Source organism: Montipora foliosa, chromosome 8, assembly GCF_036669935.1.
Source record: "Montipora foliosa isolate CH-2021 chromosome 8, ASM3666993v2, whole genome shotgun sequence".
Classification (NCBI taxonomy): domain Eukaryota; kingdom Metazoa; phylum Cnidaria; class Anthozoa; order Scleractinia; family Acroporidae; genus Montipora; species Montipora foliosa.
In genome coordinates this window covers 9,268,489-9,288,488 of record NC_090876.1, presented here as the reverse complement: position 1 = coordinate 9,288,488, position 20,000 = coordinate 9,268,489, and the positions used below count along the sequence as shown (strand labels likewise).

General features: G+C 42.8%; 1 protein-coding gene across 2 annotated transcripts in view; it reads left to right on the top strand.

Annotated features, from left to right (window-relative positions):
* Positions 1 to 20,000, top strand: part of LOC138013043 (uncharacterized) — a 167,922-nt gene that overhangs the window by 11,776 nt on the left and 136,146 nt on the right. Inside the window, exons 6-7 of one of the 2 annotated variants that reach the window (XM_068860006.1) lie at positions 2,276 to 2,704; positions 3,260 to 4,061. In XM_068860006.1, the coding sequence (XP_068716107.1) occupies positions 2,276 to 2,704; positions 3,260 to 3,505 (675 nt within the window). In that variant the 3' untranslated portion in view covers positions 3,506 to 4,061. Of the gene's footprint in view, positions 1 to 2,275; positions 2,705 to 3,259; positions 4,062 to 20,000 lie in introns of those variants that run through there. The other variant, XM_068860007.1, reaches the window with a different exon arrangement.

Sequence of the window (20,000 nt, the reverse complement as noted above, 5' to 3'; positions counted from 1 at the left end):
AATTCGTCGGGACAAACTATCCAGTTTAGTGCGTCTTTGAAGACTCACTAAAGTAGATACTTCATCCAAACCCATAATGCGTCTTGTGCCCGTCTTCATACTTGACGAATTTAACAGACGCAGAAAAAATGATTGCCCAAGTTCGTCTCAGACGAATTATGCGTCTGTAGTATAAAACGGCCATCGGTTTGTCTAACTTCTAAAAACTTGCGCAACTTTCCAGAACCTGAATTAGGAGGTGCGGTGTTGAAGCTACGACAGAAAATTCAAATTCGCTGCCTTGTGTTCCTGTTCTCCAAAAAACTTGAGAACTGGTCATTTCACGTCGCAGACGTGAAAGAAATGTACAAACATGAAAAATGCACGTGCAGAGCGTGCAAAGCTATTGTTTTTGCTCATTAAGTATGCAAAATTTGTGACGTTTTTGTAGCGCTTTCGGAGATCTTACAAAGGTTAAGCATGACGTTCGCGGCCAACGGCAGGCGCCGGCTTATCATAAAAGCGTGAAAATTCTCTCATTTTAACTTGTCTCGTTCCTTTGAGAAGTTGCTTGATATCTGGAGCTAACAGGGCAGAAATGAGCTAATATCAAGCAGGGTTCTTACATTTTTGGCAAAACCGTAATTTCACTCCGACGTTTGCCTTTTGGCGTAAACGTAATGCTTGTCTCTTAACTCTCTATTCGGGAGGTTTAGCAACGACAACGGAAACGGCGACGACAACAAGAACCTCACAAATTTGCAAATTTAGTGGGCAAAAACAATAACTTTCCACGCCCTGCCCGTGCGCTTTTCATTTTTGTCATTTTTGCCATGGTCATGAAAACAACAGCATGAAATAACCAATTTTGAGGTTTTATGGAGGACGTCAGCACCAGGAGATAAACTTTCATTTTCTTCTCTGAATTATGTGTGACTCATATCGGTTTCATTCTTAAGGGACTGCCACAACATTGTCATGTTAAAAAGCTTGGAATAGTCCATAGTGATTACAATAACGCGAATTTCTATTTTGGGATGACGATCTCGTTGCGGTTCACGTCGTCGTTGATAAAAGGGACCTTAAGATCTACGACGGCGACGGTCTAAGAAACGTCACCGACCTCAAAATATAACTGTTGCATGCTTAAGTTGTCGTCATAACCTCAAATTTAGTGATTTCACGTCGTCGTTACGCAGAGAACCGTAAACATACTTGTTAAAATACCGGCGTGGTGTACGTGCAACACGATTATTTATGCTCTTTTGACCAATCACATTGAGCGTTTTCCATTTACCAAATAATTACGGAAAGTCCGGTTGGGATGTAAATGGAACACACGTTTTTGTTTCGTTCCACTGGATATTTCCCGGAATAAACGGAACTTCTGAAAAGGTAGTCCTGTTTTCCCGTTGGAAACTTTCCGATGGAAATGTGTGTTCCATTTACAACTTTTGAAAGGTCTTAGCACTTCCAGGCTATTCACGGCCACATTTTTAAATTTTGGCGCGTAAACCCGCAATCACTGGGCGGCGAACGGACAGTTAAATGGAACACGTTTTTCATCCGATGGAAATTTCCACCGAAATTTCCAGAAATTCTTTGTAAATGGAAAACGCCCATTGTTTTGTGGCGTTGTCGAAGTCGTAGCCGTCGTCGTTTTTTAAACTCCCTAAAGCTCCATAACGGAGACGCGAAGCCGCTTAAGGTCAGAACAAACCACTGCGCCCTTATTTTAGCGTTACCATAAAGGAAAAAAAAAAGCAAAATAAACGGAGACCACAACAGCTATAGGTAGTGCCGCATTTGACGATTGCGAAGAAATAGGAAAATCAAATCTGAATTTCGATATCGTACGTTCTTGAATGAAGGACTAGAGTGCAATTGAAAAAAAAAAAAGAAAACCTTTGTGTCAGTTTCCGGTGTGGTGCGAAATTTTTCTGAAATGCGTTTCATACCGTTCTTTTGGATTCCGAGAAACTTATACGTCCTGGTTTTGCACATATCTACAGTTCATATATGATCCAATTCATATATAATTTCATCGTTTACATCATACTGTGTTTTTTCGTTTTAAGTTAGTTTGGAACAGACTTTAGTCCAAGTTACTTAAAGAGAAAAACGAGATAGATTCTCAGCAATCAAACAAAAGAATACTAAATGGCGGCAGTTTTGGAATATGGCAGGCAACTAGTTCTCTTTTTCAATTTATGTTAATACATATGTAATCAAGGAAAGAGAGAGTACTAATGAATTGTTGACGTTGTTCCCGTGACAAGTTTTTATCTTATTGTAGACTCTCTTTGGCGAGGAACTGAAGGTAGGACACCTCTACGAGCTAGTAATAACGACATTGAGTGGCCTTTGCCGTTACAGGATCGGAGATGTTATTAAGGTTGTTCGCTTTCACAACGAGTGTCCGGTGATAGAATTTCAATACAGACAAGGCCAACTTCTTAACATGCGCTCCGAAAAAATGACCGAGACCATGTTGTACGAAGCAGTCACGACCGTAATCCGAAGAAGGGGCAAGAAGGTTCACCTAGTGGATTACACCTGCGCAGAAAGCATTCTTCTGGAATTTTTACCAGGCTCTCTGGGAACAAGCGTGCAGCAAGATGGACTATCTGCATTCGGCTCTGGTGTCAAGCCATTTTATGTGATTTTCATAGAAACAGAGGGATTGCAGCGAAACGCAGCGGAATCGGAAGCCCTTGCAGAAGAGGTAATTACAAGAGCGTCCCTTTTTTTTTCTCCAATTACCGTCGTCCGACCGGCTCACATTTTCGAGTGTAAAAAAAAAATTAGGATATATGAAGAAAAAAGGGGAAGGCCTCAACTGATTTCTCGTGAATTAAGCTTATTATTGCTTTTGTTGTTACAGTTGTAGCTCACTTGAAATCCAACTTGTCCTGTTTCTAAAGAAATTGTCAAAGGCGACCCATATTACTACCATTATGATGCGCGTGTGCTTTGCCCATAGGCAGCTACTTCCTTGCAGTTCCCATTCCATGGCGCGTCTTCTTTTACTCTGTCCAACATGTACATTCCTGTTCGATGTTTTCAAGGGTCTCTTTCCTTCGATTCTCCCCTCAAAGACTACAGGGAGAAGCTCATCATGCCGTAGGATGTGAAATGGTCACCTTTTGGTTCATCAAAACTCATTCTGCAGGAATAGCCTACTATTATTCCTTTTTCGTTATAGTGTCGATGCTCTTTAATTTGCTTCCTTAACCGGTTGATTTCGACTAATGTCCAAACTGCGATGTTTCCTTTGTAGCTAGACAAAGCCCTATGTGAAGTCAACCCGTTTTATCAGATTCGGCGGGAAAATGGCGGCTGCATTGACAGGATAAAGGTCCGCTTGGTTGAGTCAGGAACGTTCCAAGGATTTCGAGATTTTCTTCTCCAAGCCACGCCAACCGCTGTAAATCAACTGAAGATCCCACGGAAATTAACATCGAAAGAACAACTTAAGTTCTTTCTTAAAGAACTGACCCCACTCAAGGGTCGTGTAAATAATTGATTTGTTTGTATTTAATGCTTATTTAATTATTCAGTATATTTTACTACGTCTTTGAATTACGCCGTTCAGTACAGGCATTGAATTCCAGTTCGGTCGCCTAAACCAATTTGGAAGAGACGAAAGGATAAATAAAAAAGGTTTTCCTAGTCTTAACAAAATTGCTATGATTTCTTGGCAGACTGTATGTCATCCTGGGTACTCGTGTCTTCTTTTTTTCTTCTTCAATAGACCATTTTACAGTTGTAGCTAAGTTACCTGGCCTACGAATGGAAGCGAGGCTGCCGGTGACCCTGTTTTGATACAAACCTCCGTGCTTTTGTAATGTTAATACGGACTAATTAGAATTACAACAACACAATTTGCATGATAAAAGCATTCGGGGCTGTATCAATGCAAGGTCACCGGCAGCCTCGCAGCCATTCATAGGCTAGGTTGCAGAGCAAACAACTGTAAAATGGCCTATTTCTTCCTCTTTGTTCGTCTCTGCTAATTCTTCTGGGTGTGGTTGAGTCAATTCTGTTAACCATGACGTCACAAACGAGCGTGCGCTGTTAATTGCACCACCTGCAACATGAAAGCGAGGAGGTGTTTAGAAATACGCTTGGAAAGTAATTGAGATTAACAAACATTGCTGAAAGTGCCAAAAACTGCAAATGATTATACAACAGTGTGAAGAGGGGCTGTGTGAAGATTTTTAGATAGTTTAATTTAATGATACCTTCACAAGAACAATGTAAACACATGAACAGATCTTTTCACAAATGGCAGCTAAATAATATGATGATCATGTCATAAATCCTTTCACTTCCATGATCTAAAAGTTAATTCTCTTAACTGGTACCTTCAATTTCTTTGTTGGCTGGCAATGTTACATCAACATAATACCCCTTGCTGATGATAAGGTTCAATCTCAAACCTTGCCTGCCTGACAGTATATTGAAACTGTGAGGTGAATTTACCAACTGATCATTTTTTTAAAGACTCAAGGCCTCCATGTGACGTCACCAAAGGAACGAAAAGGGCCGCCATTTTTAGAGTCGTCACGCAAAACTCGTTCCCACAAACGTTGCGTGACAACACTAAAAAGGGCTGCAATGGTGACCATTCGGAAACGCGAAGACCTTATAAAAGGCGCGGTACCTTAGGCTCATGCAGATAATTTCTCCATCAAACGTAGACGCCTAAAAATCTCTACGATAATTTATGTAAGAAAAAAAATCTCCTAAAGGAAAGCTGTCCTTAATATTGCACAAAACGTTGTTTCCCTGTCTTCTTTCTAAGTTGCCCCGTTACCTTTTTCACCGCGAAATATCTTTTAGAAACCCGCCTGTTTTTGCTTTTTATCGCCATCTTGGATAATTCAGTCATATATGATGCGAATTCAAAGAGGGAAGCGACTTCTTTTATGGAACGTCTTCCGATTTAAATTACCATCTTGTGATAGTGAAAATTTAACCCGGGCCCTCTGAGTTACAAGCCCATACCCTCCCCCCTAAGCTACGCTACCTCTTTTCAAGACAAACAGAAAATTACCCCTACCAACCACCATCCTTGTCTGACTCACAGCCTGTTCAATTCTGCGGCCTTTCTCAGAATTAGAGGCTACATCTTGTATGACACTAAAAAACATAAAGAAAAATAACAAGTCCTTTATAGCAGCAATTCTGTGTGGCAATTTTTATGGGACAATTTTTGTGTGAGCCCTTTCTTGCATTTAATAATAGTATTTGGTAAATGTCTGGACGCTGAAGTGCGAAGTGTGAAGTCCTGTACTATTCCGCCTCTCTTGCTGTCAACAGTTATTTCTGGGGTAAGACAAATGTTGCTCTCGTATGGGTGGCGCCTTACAATTCTTTTCTACCCAGCAAAAATTGCCTTAGAATTATCCTTTTTTTCCCTCCACCATATTAACGCTTTTTTTTGGAACAAGGAAACATGCGCACAATATGCCACTTACTTCGCAAGTCAGACAATCCTAAGTGACCTTGAAATGGATGCTTATAAACAAATCCAAAACGCTAAAATAAATAGCATTCCTTGGTTATCTCAAAAACACTCTACTCTGTTCCTTTCAACTGTCACGTGATTATCCAGCATGTATGTCATCAATCCCCGGATGCTCTTTTCCTCGCCACACCTGAAAGTTCGTGGTTTGTTTCCAGGCCTCCACAAACTGCTATTGTAGTTTGTCATTCCTTTGCCATCTAACCGGACAAGAAACTTCGTTAAATGCAGCCGGGGCTAATCGCAGAAAACGCTATGGTAAATTGACCACAGTAAAGAAATTCGAAACTTGACGAAGGGCGAACGCTCGAAACGTTAGCTTTCGAACCTCTTTACGGAGGTCAAGGGGAGTACCATATCAACTGAGCTGATAAATATAGATTACTTCATAGAAAGGCCGACGAACGGAACAGTTTTATTCACGAGTTGCAATACTTTGGAAAACAAACGAGTGAGCGCAGCGTAGGAGTAAGTCTTTTTGCAAAGAGGGAATAAAAATCCGTACAAAGCACTTTGTGTGCTGTGATTTGTTTATTATATATACTAGTAGTAATCATGGATTAGTGAAGTGCGTTCCATGCCTAGTAAAATAATGTCTTTTCTTGTTCTCAGTGTCGGATCCAAACCTGGAGGTAAGGAAAAAATTTGTTTTTGTCCTTTCGCGATTTTGGTGTTTTAGTCTTTTTAAGACAGCTTTGTTATAACCAAAAATTTAAAGACATTTTAAAAGAGCTTTACTGTTAATATCTGGCTAATAAGGCTGACGAAGTTAAAGATGCATAGATCCTGAGCAGGTTTTTCAAGTGACTTGACTATGTTTTTATTGTGTTTTATTGCGGCTATGAGTTATTAGAAGGCGACAGCCTTATGTAACAAACTTTCGACAAAAGATAGAAGCACAAGAGACACGAAGATGTATAGCGTGTATGCCAGTGTGCAAATATTCTTCAGCTCTCAAGTTTGTGCATAATGCTGCCTTGATCCTTGAAAGAAATTACACTTTGTCTCTGTCCTTACTACTATTTTCACTACAACAGCTACAAAGTCACTCAGCACGGGGCATGAGTAGAATTTTACTCTCTCAGTGACCTCCCAGAGGGTTTAACAGCTTCATTATTCTTTAAAGGGGGTAGTTTCTAAAGAAACTGTAGTGCTGCGTCAGTGGGGAAGTAGTATACAAAAATTTGAACACCTTCGCGATGTTGAGAAGAATAACAAAGATGCATCTAAGCCAGTCGCTAGTCATTTTAATCTCCCTAACCACTCCAAACAACACATGGCTATCTGCGGCCTTTCCCTATATCTAGGTACGACGGAAAGCCGCAAGAATCTGGAACAAAAATTCATCTTCCAAATCGACACTCTTAATCCCCACGGTATTAACGAACGCTTTTCATTTAACTACTGTATTCCAGTTTTGCACGTTGCCATGTTACCACCAATACCTACGCTAGTATAAAAACTACACACAACCCATTATTCCTCGATTCGCTCTGACGAAGGGCTAACGCTCGAAACGTCAGCTTTTACAATCCCTGTACGGTGGTCAAATTACATTATCATTCCGTTGATAAAACCAAATGTTTGATTCATTCTTCTTTGATGCTCTCTTGCGTAAATATCAATGGTTTCGTCATGGTTCAATTTTATGTCCTTGTGGACAGACAACAAGGTTAGCGCAGTCAAACGTGCTGACCCGGTAGTGCTTCGTTTGTCTTTTTTAATCTCCTTCAAAGCGGAATGGGCTCTTTCTACGGTTGCTGCAGAGACTGGCAACATCCGAACCAACCAGAGAATCTGCGCTATGTTTGGGTGAAATGTCACCGTCATGTTGGCCGGAGTGGCTTCAATTGTTGCAGGTGCATGCCCCACTCCCTGCCATTTTCGTTTCCACAATCGAAGCCGCCTGGTGAAAGCTATGTGGTGACGGTAGGTCCCCAGAGAAGTGATTTTTTAAATGCTTATCTGAATAAAAGATTTGACTGGGAAATAGTGTTGCCCTGTTTTAAAGGGCCATTGACATTGACAAGGTTGAGACCGGCTTCTGCGTCAGTTTATGCTTCTAGCCTCCACCACAAACCATGTCACCGCGTAAAGTCACAAAAATTGCTAGATGTATAACAGCCCACCAGGGGAGGTAGCATAGTATTTTTGCTTTCCCCACAGGCAACGACATTTGACGGCACTGGGCGTGCAATGAATTTATTTTTTTTCCCTAAGTATTAAAAAAGCTGTAATCTGCTGGATCCCCAAAGTTGAAATTAAACCAAGAAAGGAATGTTTCAAGCTTTTCGTGCAAAATTTGATACAATTACTGAATTAGGCTAGCAAGTACAACAGACATGGTCTCCTTCTTTGCATCAAGAAAAGTTCAATGTTTGAAACAGGCCATTACATTTTAATTACACAAACCAAATGAATGTTTTCGTCCACATTTCAGTAGCAATTAACAATAAATAGTGGAAGTGCCTTGAACCTGTTTTTTTTAAGAACCGAACGACCCCAAAACCCCGACTCTGAATGAAGTTTAGTGATTAGGGTTAAAAAACTGAGTGAATGAATCAAGTTGCAGTTCCGTTAATGACCCTAATAACTGGAACTTGATTCACTCAGTTTTCTAACTCTAATCATTCAAATTTAGAGTCATGCGGAGCTGGGCGTTCTGCAAAATACCCCTGCATTGATGAAGATGGGTTAATTTAATAAATAAAGAAACTCACCATATTCAGTTATGAAATCATTGAATCCAAATCAGCAAATGCAACTTTTTCCCGCGAGGCGGTGGATGCTGAAGTCTTTCACTTTCCCGCCTTTGTTTCCCGCCATCTGGGCAACAAATCACTATGAGCGCATTGTTAGCCTTGCGCGACGAACCGAGCGCGTGCGACCTTCTAACAGGATACTATGCGATTAGGTGATATAATTCTTCAAAAAGAAGACATAAAACGAATGCAGCTTTTCTTTGTTTGCCTTGCTTCTATGGCCAAAACGAAGTATCAGAGTGCGTCAGCCATATGGGCTTCGGCGTTGGTCCAAAAATAAGGAAAAATAAGGGGGAGGGGGAAAAGCGGGCCCCCGCGGGCCATTCCTCTGGATCCGACACTGCTAGTCTTGAGTTTCATATCGGTGTTATATTTGCCTAAAAGTGTCAACTGGGCTGGATTTTTAGAAGGGAATAACGTTTGAGTGCATTATATTATACGCAAGTATTTGATAGAAGTTGATATTGATATTGTTAAATAGGCAATCGAAGGGTGATGCATGGGTTGCCTATATAAAATGAAAGAATATTTTTAATAACTGTCGCAACATGGAATACCTGTAAGAATAATAATTGAAATTGAAAATCATGGTTTACTTCATGTGGTTACAATTGCAAGCATGATTTCGGTTGGTTGGACTTTTGGTTTATGTTCAGTTTTGGCAGGAGAATGGGAAGCATTGTGCCAATTTCAAAGAAGATCGAGGGGTAAAAAGTGAAATGAGCTCAATATTACAGATAATGCAGAAAAAATGGAGTCGGTTTAGGGTTAATTCTCACCAAGATTTTTTACCTTTTCTACTGTCTTATTAAATGTATTATACGTAATACTAGTTAGTACCTAAATGGTACAAATGCTGCCTAGGGGATTGGAAATGTTCCATCATGATCAAAGGAATTAGGGTGGTTTAGTGGTCATCAACCGTGCCTCCCACCTCTGTGACTGGGGTTCAACTCTGGCTCGGGTCGTATGTGGGCTGGGCGGGGCTGGGCTGGGCTGAGTTGCAGTCGATCTCAATCTGACTCCGAGGGTTTTTCTCCGGGTACTCCGGTTTTCCTCCCTCCTCAAAATCGACCCCCGGCCTATTCCATCGGGCTGTGGTGCTGTGCTCCGAGGTCATACATAGGTCGTGTTCAGGGCCGAGCGTCGAGCCGGCAGCACAGCTCCTTCGGTCCGACCTCGTCGAGCTGCGTCCTTCGTAATTCAGTCTCCGACTGCGTGAAAGGGCGATTAGCAGGTCAGATATTATTATTGTTATATTACTGAAAATGGCTCAATTTACGTCGAATCTGGAAAAAACCTTACAGGAAAGAGGCGACACACAATGGCAATAAGATTAGGCTTCTTTAAAATTATCTGGTCAGGTCTCAGGTCTTGTCTTCCCATACAAATCCTGATGTTCCCTCACACTGAGCTTGGGGCGCCTGTGTTGGAACTGGCCTTTCTTCGTAATCGCGTGGGACACGCTTTTCGTGGAAGTTTTTGAAGGTGTTCAAAAAAACTCGCAGCACGTGTTTTATCGGGTCTAAATTCTAAAGCCTGCTTCTCACTAGGGACCCAAGCACAAGCGCAAGCACAAGTAAAAACCCGCGTGTAAGAACCTACATTTTTCAAAGTTTGACAAAACAGGTTCTTACATTTGGGGGTAGTTATTGGCAATTTAGGCTAAAGTAGGGTCTTAATTAGGTTCTTAATTTTTCAGTAGAAACCATTCTGTACAAGCAGAAAAAATAGGTTTGGTCCTTTATGATATAAACAGCATTTATTTATAACTGTTTTGTCATGAGGAGGACAGCTATTCTTAGAGTTCTTTTCATAGAGTTATGTCGTAGAGTTAGAGTTGTTTCCAAAATCCTGAATTCAGGATTTTGGACTGCCAAAATCCTGAATTCAAGATGAATTCAAGATTTTGGACGGCCAAAATCTTGTATTCCCAAATCTTGAATTCGGGATTTTGGCAGTCCAAAATCTTGAATTCCAAAATCTTGAATTCAGGATTTTGGAAGTCGTTAACTCTAACTCTAAGTCATAACTCTACTGAAATAACTCTATTAATAGTTAACCTCTGCCATGAGCCTTGTGCAAGACTAACTAAACAATACACTATAAACAAAGTATCTTTCGGGAAATGAAAGTATTGGCTATACTACAGAATACAGGGCCACTTTTAATCATCCACCAAACGAGCCGGCTCGTTTGGCTCGGTTGCTCTTTGGTTATCAATAATCGCAGTTTCATACGCTCTTTATGTCAATGAGATGGCTCGTTCGGCTCGTTTGGCTCGGTAGTGGATGAAAGAACGTCAAATAGTTTGTATGACGTTAAGTCTAGTGTGAACAAAATAGCACTTGTTTACCGATTAATTTTAAACCGAAGGGCGCGTTTCAGTGATTCGGCCTAAGCGCTCCTTTAAAATTTTAACTTTCATTTTACAATTAGGTTTACTACACTTTTTACGAGATTGTGTGAAGAATATAGCACTCGTGTACTGATTAAGCCTAAGCGCTCGTTTCAGTGATTAGGCCCAAGCACTCTTTAGCTTTCACTTTACGGTTACGGTTAAAGCTAACCTTTCATCCACTGCCGAACCAAACGAGCCGCAAAACAAAATTGCCTTGATTCTGGCCCTGCATTCTGTAGTTGCTTCAGAAATATCTGCATACAAAATAAAATAATAAATGGAATAAGTAAAAATGCGAAAAAAGTCCTTTTGCCTTAATTTTCTGGTCACATTCATTTTATGATGGAATCATCAGAATTGATCATAGTGCTACAGTATATGAAATGAAACAAACAAACAAATGCACCTCTTCGTGTTCAAAGAACTACAGTTTCCTTATAAAACCGTACGCGCGAACTTTCCATGAAGTAATCTCTTTCTCAAAGTCACCAAAGTTATACTTCTTAGTTAACATGCTTGTGAAAATATCCCATAACTCACATATAAGAACCTAATAAATTTTGCTTGGTTAAACATGTTCTTATATTTTGGAGTATAAAAATGGGAAATATCTGCCAGCAGGCTCTTAAACCGCTAGGTTCTCACACGCGGGTTTTTACTGTAGCTTATGCTAGGGAAAAAGAATTTCGAATTCGACATAAGCATTAAATAACAACCACGGCATCCGACATTTTGTTCAAATGCTCAGACTCAGGGAATCTGAAACGAGTGCTTTAATTGGTCAGACGCAACAAATTTCCCAGGGCCTGTGCTTATGCTTTGTTTTGTTTTCACACGACGCAAGCGAACGCAAGCATAAGAGCATGCGCAAACATAAGGAAAAGGAAAATTTTTTATCCTTGTGCTCATGTTTGCGGCAACCCCGTTTTCACCGTGAAAAAAGCGCTCTTATGCTTGTGATTGCGCAAGTGCTTGTGTCGCTAGTGAAAACCAGGCTTAAGAATACTCGGTTATGCCTCGTGTTCGTAAACCCGATAAAACACTGCAGCTCGTGTTTTAAACATTACATCAAAGCAGAAGCGCTCATCAAGTTTATGTTGACACCCAGCGGAAGTTGCAGTCGAGCATTTAACACCTTTTAACCAAGTGAAAAAGAATGCCGGAATATCTTTTGATCTGATTGCTTAACTTCTGGTTTGATCTAAGCATAAGTTACAAACACAATCTCGTGGGGTTTCTTGGTCCAAAAGGCAAACGTTCATGCCATGGCCACCGTATATTTTGCTTATGTTTTCCCTTAATGTGTCATTGAAAGGCAATCTTTTTTATCATAGTTTGCTTTCAGATGCGGAACAGTGGAACTGATGAAGACAAAAATTAAAATTAAATGCTTTCTTTACAGTGGAAGTACACTTAGCTATCAAGCTAGTTTACGGGCACTCCACTGTTAACAAGGTGAAAGTAACAATTCAAACCTAACAGAAACATTATTAAAAACCCCAACTGGCGGGAGGCAACCAGTCGGCTATTCTCATTGCCGAGAAATGCCACGAATCCTCACTGCCAAAACAGACAGGTTCAAATCCCGTTCTAACCTCTGGCTTGGATTTGTTTCCGGTTGTCCCTGATTCAACTCCACCACGCTTTGTAAATAGTAAACAATCCTCACTGCCAAAACAGACACTCACCGCCTTAGCGGAATAAGATATGGTAGGCAAAATTTAGCCAACGACTTACTGACGAAGAAACAGGATCACCAAACCGGGGAAAACGAGAAACTTTAAATAAGTGTCGTCCCTCTCCAAAACTCAGAAAAACCCTAACAGAAAGGCAAGGAGGCGAAACACTAGAAATATACTTCAGGGAAATGCCAGAGGGAAACTCTGAAGGTCGTTTTTAGAACGAAACAACTCAGCGGCGGAACGAGACAAAAAAGTCCTGCACCCTAAACCCCTCTGTGATGTACCCCAGAATCTCCGAAGCCTTTGGGTGACCCTTCAAGACGACCTCCCAGAAGGGCGAGCAGGAACGCAGGTTACCGGCCACAAAACTATCCGGTGCCGGGAAACGTAACAGGGCCGGTGAGGTGGAGACTAAACCCTACGAAACCATTTCAATAGACGGCAAGGGTCCGGCCCAGCTGACAGGATTGCCTACCCCCCCCCCCCCCCCCCACATAAAACCACCGTACAGAGCGTGGGATTGCTTGAGCCTCCATAAGAGCCGCAGTAAACGAAGCAGATGCACAGCCCTAAAAAGGGGGGAAGAAAAGAACGAAGCTAAAAACGTGGAAGAGAGAAAGCAAAGCCCAAAACAGGGAGGGAGAGAATCCGCCAGCCGAGCCGGACCAGGAACCTGTCCTAAGACAGGTTATAGGGCGTGAATAAGATTACCCTTCTGGTCACGGTGGAGGATGGGGTCGGGGCGTACTGGGACGAAAAAATATACCGAGACTACCGTGGGGCAAAATGAGGCAAACTAAATAGCCAGTGAATAACAGAGACAAATCATTAGAAGCCGGTAATACACAGAGACCAAACTAAAACAGTGCAAAATAAGACAAACTTTACGAACCAGTGCTAGAAATTACAGCCAACAAGAAGAAATTTAACACCGACGTTAACAAATGAAAAAACTCTCGACACACGAGCGACTGAAAACACAAGACCCCCGAGCAACCGAAAGCGCCCGACACACGAGAAACGAAAACACACGACACACGAGCGACTGAAAACGCTCGACACGCGAGCAACTGAAAACGTTCGACACACGAGCAACTGAAAACGTGCGACACACGAGCAACTGAAAACGTGCGACACACGAGAACGAGAAACGCAAAGATACCAACTGAAAGCGCTCGACATACGAGCAACTGAAAACGCACGACACACGAGCAACTGAAAACGCACGACGCATGGGCAACGTAAAGGTACAAACCAAGAGAAAATGAGGGGACAGAGAAGGAGGCTCCCGGTCCAGCCCTTGGGATATGTCATGTCTACGAAAGTTATTTTTAGACGAGCGGAATTCTTTGCTCTAGCGGAAGTCTGTATTCCGAGACGTCCGCATGCAGGCCAACCTCGGTCTGATGTTTGAAAGAATAAATATTCATTAGCCTTCCACCTGCACCGCCATTTTCTCTCTTCACTAAGAACCTGAGAGCGAGACAAGACTGCATGCGGACGTCTCGGAAGACAGACTTCCGCTAGAACAAAGACTTCCGCTCGTCTAAAAATAACTTTGGGTGGACACGACATATCCCGACCAACGCCCTGAGACTCCGTCTCTGTCCCCCTCATTTTCTCTTGTACAAACTGAAAGCGCTCAACATACGATTTACTGGGAGCGCTCGACACACGAGCAACCGAAAACGCTCGGCACACGAGCTGCGCGAGCAACTGAAAACGCTCGACACACGAGCAACCGAAAAAACGCTCGACACACGAGCAGCTGAAAGCGCCCGACACACGAGCAACCGAAAAAACGCTCGACACACGAGAAACTGAAAACGCCCGACACACGAGCAACCGAAAAAACGCTCGACACACGAGCAACTGAAAACGCCCGACACACGAGCAACCGAAAAAACGCTCGACACATGAGCAAACTGGAAACGCACGACACACGAGCAACTGAAAACACTTGACACACTAGAGACTGAAAACGCTAGACACACGAGTAACTGAGAAAACTAGACACACGAGCAACTGAAAACGCTAGACGCACGAGCAACTGAAAAGGTTTAACACACGAGCAGCTGGAAACGCTTGACACACGAGCAACTGCAAACTCCCGATACACGAGCAACAGAAAACACTAGACACCCGAGCAACTGAAAAAACACCAGACACCCGGGGAACCGAATGACGCCCACCACACAAGCAACCGAAAACCGACTGATAACACTAACACGGGAGTGCTGAAAACAACTAGGAAAACGAGTGACTAAATAACGCCCGACTAAGAGCAACAAACACTAGACACGAGTACGAACAAACCGAAAGCGCGGTCTACGAAGGGCCAAGCGAGCAGAACCGAGCTATACCGAACGCCACGAAAAGCAACAGAGACCCGAAATGAAAAAAAGGCAAGAGACTGAATAAAACGGGCACTGAACGCAAAGGCAAATAATACGATAGCAAAACTGACAAAAGAAAACGAAAAAACCAGGCGTGCGAAGGCGTAAAAGTACTATGACAAAGAAACCGAAAAAGACGAAGAAAAATGAGCCAAAGCGAAAATCACCCAAAGGCCGGTAAAAGGAGATAAAAGCGAAAACGGCCAAAACAAAAAAGAACGCGAATCAAAAAAGGCGACAACCAACATGAAGAATAACAAAGCAGCGTGCAACAAAAAGCGAATGAACCGAAACGGGCAAAAGAGAAGCGAAGCATGAGGCAAAACTAACAAAGTAGAACGAAGCGAAACGGAACAAGCGAAAAAACGCCTACGAGCGACAAGAAGGAAAACGGCCTCGGCTAAGACTAGCACAATAAATAAGATGAGAACGAATCCCGTACCTCGTGCACTTGACCAGCAGGTTGTGGAGTGGCAACTTGCGGGTCAGGGTTTTGGACAGCCTGTCCTGCGGGTGCTTGCGGATCAGGATCAGGGTTCTGTAAAGCGGCCAAAACAGCCGGATCTGGCTGGACAGGCACAGCCATCGAGAAGAACGAAGAAGAGCAGCAAAAGCTTCGGCGACGTAAAAGATAACTTGAAAAATATCCTGGACCACGACGCCGAGCGCGTAACTTGGCAAAAGAGGGAAAAAATACCAGAAAACGAATCTTAAATAGGTAATTAGGGCCCCCGGGGAGTAGTAGGCTAATGATCAATTCACCCGGGGCACCAAAAGCGGGGAGAAAATTCCGCACGGCTGATTTCGTGGCATTTCTCGGCAATACTATTCTCATTGTCGAGAAAGGCCACGAAAGGTCAGCTACAGAAACGCGAATAAATATTGAGGATCCGGATTCGCTTGGTTTAAGCCCGGACGAAAAAGACAAAATCTCCAAACTGATGACACGCAAGATACAAACATGGCGTCCACAAGTGGCGCGAATCCTTCTGGATCGCTTGCTGAAGTAAAGCTTCTTTCTTCAGCTATCCTAAGCTTAACTAAAAGGCTCGATAAATTGGAGGAAACCCCTTCCACGAAGGGGAAAGGCAAAGGCAATAGCAAACGCTCCAGCCAGGATCCTCAAAGCCAAGTTCCCACCAAAGAACCCGCCAAGGGATGCTCTTGCTCCACGAGCGAGCAAAATGCCTCTGACTCTGAGGATTGCCAAACCCTCTGTGGAAAAATTTACACATGAGGGTAACGAGAGTGATACTGAAAGCGAGAATGAAATATTAGCGGAGATGCAGAAGGAATACGAGGCTAAAGATTCTATTGGCAAAGATATACAGAATCCTCAACTTGCCAAGCTTCTTGGAAAAATGTTTCGCAGTCACTTGCCGGATAAAGTCCTGAAAGACAAACTGGAACGCCAGGACAGACCGAAAAACTGCGAAACCGCTAAACCAACGAGAGTAAATACCGGTATCTGGCGAAAGCTCCGTGAACCTACGCAGAAAAGAGATTCGCAGCTATATAAGATGCAGCTGGTGCTCGTAAAAGGTATAATGCCCGTCGTCCGCTTGATCGACTTGTCCATGACTGAGAAAAAGGGCTAGACAAAGAGGGCGTTCAACAGATAAAACAACTTGGGCTTGATGCCCTCTCGCTCCTAACGCATGTTAACTACGAACTCAACATGCAGAGGAGGCAATTAATGAAACCCGATATAGGGAAAGACTATGCCTCGTTGCGCTCCCAGCAGATTCCTTTTACTGACTATCTGTTTGGTGACGACCTTCAAAAGCAGTTGAAAGACATAGGTGATGTCAACAAAATAGGGGCTAGAGTTCAAGCCTCTAGAGGACCCCAAAGAAGTTCCTCAGGTTTTGGAAATAACACTAGCAGCAGGGGCTCTTTTTCTCACAGTCGACCTTCAAAGAACTTCAAAGGTCAGATCTACCGACCTTGGAGGCACAAAGAGCTTCACAAGAACAAACAAAACAACAAGCGTCAGTCGCAGTAGCTCAGGCATCTGCGACTGAAAAGGTAAATGTTACAAAATTTGTCGCTGGTAACTTAGCCACACACATGCAATCCTGGAGGTCTATTACCTCAGACCCTAGCATCCTTGAGATGGTGGCTGGCTATTCTTTAGAATTTGATGACATGCCTTTCCAACCAGCTGTACCTCATAGTAGTTTCTCTAAAGGTGAATAACTTATTATTGCAGCTGAAATTAAAAAGCTTTTAGAGAAGGGAGTTATTAATGAAGCTACACACGGTGCCAACGAGTACATCTCTACTGTCTTTACTAGACCCAAAAAAGATGGATCTCATACACTCATCTTAAATCTTAAGAACCTCAACCAGTTTGTCACGTACCAGCATTTAAAATGGAATCCCTTCAATCCGCTGTTCAGCTGATACAAAAAACTATTGGATGGCAGTACTCGATCTCAAGGATGCTTACTATTCTGTGCCCATTAACCCTCAGCACAGAAAGTACCTCAGATTTGAGTTTAAAGATACTCTCTATGAGTTTACATGTTTACCAAATGGTCTCGCCTCGGCCCCAAGGGTGTTTACAAAAGTTATGAAACCAGTAATTGCTATCCTGAGATCAAAAGGATACCTCTTAGTGATCTACATAGATGACATCCTTTTAATGGCAGCAACACCTCTTGAACTATCACAGGCGATTAATGATACCATTTTCCTGCTCAGATCACTGGGGTTTACAATTCACGACACAAAATCTGTCACCACGCCCACCCAAGTAATCACTTTTCTGGGATTTGCCCTCAATTCTCAGAACATGACCATTTCTATGGTCCCCGGGAAAGCAGACGTGATAAAATCTGTCGGTGTCACACTCTTGTACACATGCAAGGGCCAGTTCAAACTAGAGAGGTGGCATCTGTAGTGGGCCTCATGGTATCAGCTTTCTCAGGTGTACAGTATGCACCTCTGTTCTACAGGTCCCTTGAAAATGACAAAACTAATGCCTTGAAATGTAATGGTTGGGACCTTGAGGGGAAAATGACTCTTTCTCCCCTATCCAAGCAGGACCTGCTATGGTGGATTTCTAATGTTGACCAATACCCAAAAGCTATTACTCCACTACCCCCTGATATCACATTCATGACAGACAGCTCACTGAAAGGCTGGGGAGGGGTGATAGAAGGTACACGAAATGTAACTGGTGGTAGATCGTCATACCAGGAATCCAAACTCCACATAAATTACTTGGAGCTGAAGGCCATTCTGTTAGTTCTGCAGTCCCTTTGCAACCATATGCAATGTTGCCACATAAAATTGCTTTGTGACAACACAACTGCTGTCTCCTACATCCGCAATATGGGTGGTAAAAAATGTAGAGTTTGCAATGAGATGACTAGAGAAATAATCATGTGGTGCATGGCTAGACACCTAACATTGTCAATATCTCATTTGCCAGGCAAACTAAATGCAGAGGCGGACAGGACTAGCCGCGTTTTTCACAAAAGTAACAGTGAATGGTCTTTGGCCCCTTCTGTCTTTAATGAACTTACGGCAACGTGGGGTGAGCCCGACATAGACATGATTGCGTCAAGGCTAAATTATAAAGTATCCCAATATGTAGCCTGGAAACCAGATCCTGGTGCAATAGCCATTGATGCTTTCACAGTAGACTGGTCAAGGTATAAGCTCATATACTGCTTTCCTCCTTTCAGTCTCATAGGGAAAGTTTTACAATACATCCAAGAAAGCAATACCACAGCAATACTGGTGATCTCGTATTGGCCAACCCAGTTCTGGTATCCACATCTCCTGCAGTTGCTCAAATCTCAACCATTGGTAATCAAGACGCTAAAATCAAACCTCACACTTCCATATCACCCCGAGGAAGTCCATCCATTGTTCCCGAAACTTCAACTTCATGGTTGTCTTGTGTCAGGGCTTCCCTAGTAGCTCAAGGTGTTGAGGGAGAACCTCTAAACATAATTCTGGACTCATGGCGTACAGGGACACGAAAGCAATACCAGACTTATGTAACCGCCTGGCTTAAGTTCTGTAAGGATACCACAAGTCCTGGACTTCCTTGCGCACCAATCTAAAACGGTGGGATACAGCGCTGTAGCAACTGCACGAAGTGCCCTGTCGTCCTTTATCACAGTAGACGGTATAAAAGTGGGTGAACATCCTTTAGTGTCAAGGTTTATGTCTGGCCTGTTCAATCAAAAACCGGCCTTACCGCGCTACACCGAAACATGGAATCCCCAGATTGTACTCAACTACCTCAAAACTTTTCCAGCTGTTGATAGTATGTCATTGAAACAGCTCACCCTTAAACTACTCATGCTCATGGCCCTTCTATCAGCACAGAGAACTCAGACTTTACAGAAACTCTCACTGGAGGAAATGTGCATATCACCTGGAAAATATACAATCTACATATCATCTCTGTTGAAACAAACCAGTGCTAAAGGGGGCCAGAATAGACATTTATTTCCTGTTCTATTTCGGAGTTTCACCTTGGACAAAAGACTTTGTGTTGTTGAGTTATTAGAAGCTTATATCAAGAGAACTGCCCCTCTTAGGATGGGAACAAAGCAACTGCTGATTTGTTATAAAGCACCACATGGACCAGCCAGCCCCTAGAGACACCATCTCACGGTGGATTAAACAAACCATGAAAGCTGCAGGAATTGATACCACAGTTTTCAAACCCCATAGTACTAGGGGTGCAGCCATCTCTGCAGCTAAAGCTGCTAATGTTCCCCGCGAGCTTTCAAGAGCTCATGAACACTGCTGGGTGGCGTTCTGAGTCAACTTTTGCTAAGTTTTATGACCGTCCAATTAGAAGTGACAATAACTTTGCAGAGGCTGTTCTCAGTAGTACTAGCTAAAAGTAACTACCTCTTTAATTTGTATGTACTAATCTCTAGTATGTGTCCACTACAGAGGTTGTGAATGAGTTGTTGTTATAAAATTACGTGGCATGCCATACATGTCTGGTACTGATGAAATGGTATATATATGAAATGAACTGCGAAATGAAATCAAGTGAAGCTATGATCTTCGCAATTATGAGCGCAATTTTTGCAATTGCGTAGAGAAGTCTGAAAAATTCAGGACTTCAACGGGGTTTGAACCCGTGAGCTCGCGATTCCGGTGCGACGCTCTAACCAACTGAGCTATGAAGCCACTGACGTTAGGAGCCGCATCGGGAGAAATGGTGCGACATTTACGCATATCAATGAGCCATTGCAGCGGACTATTCAAGCG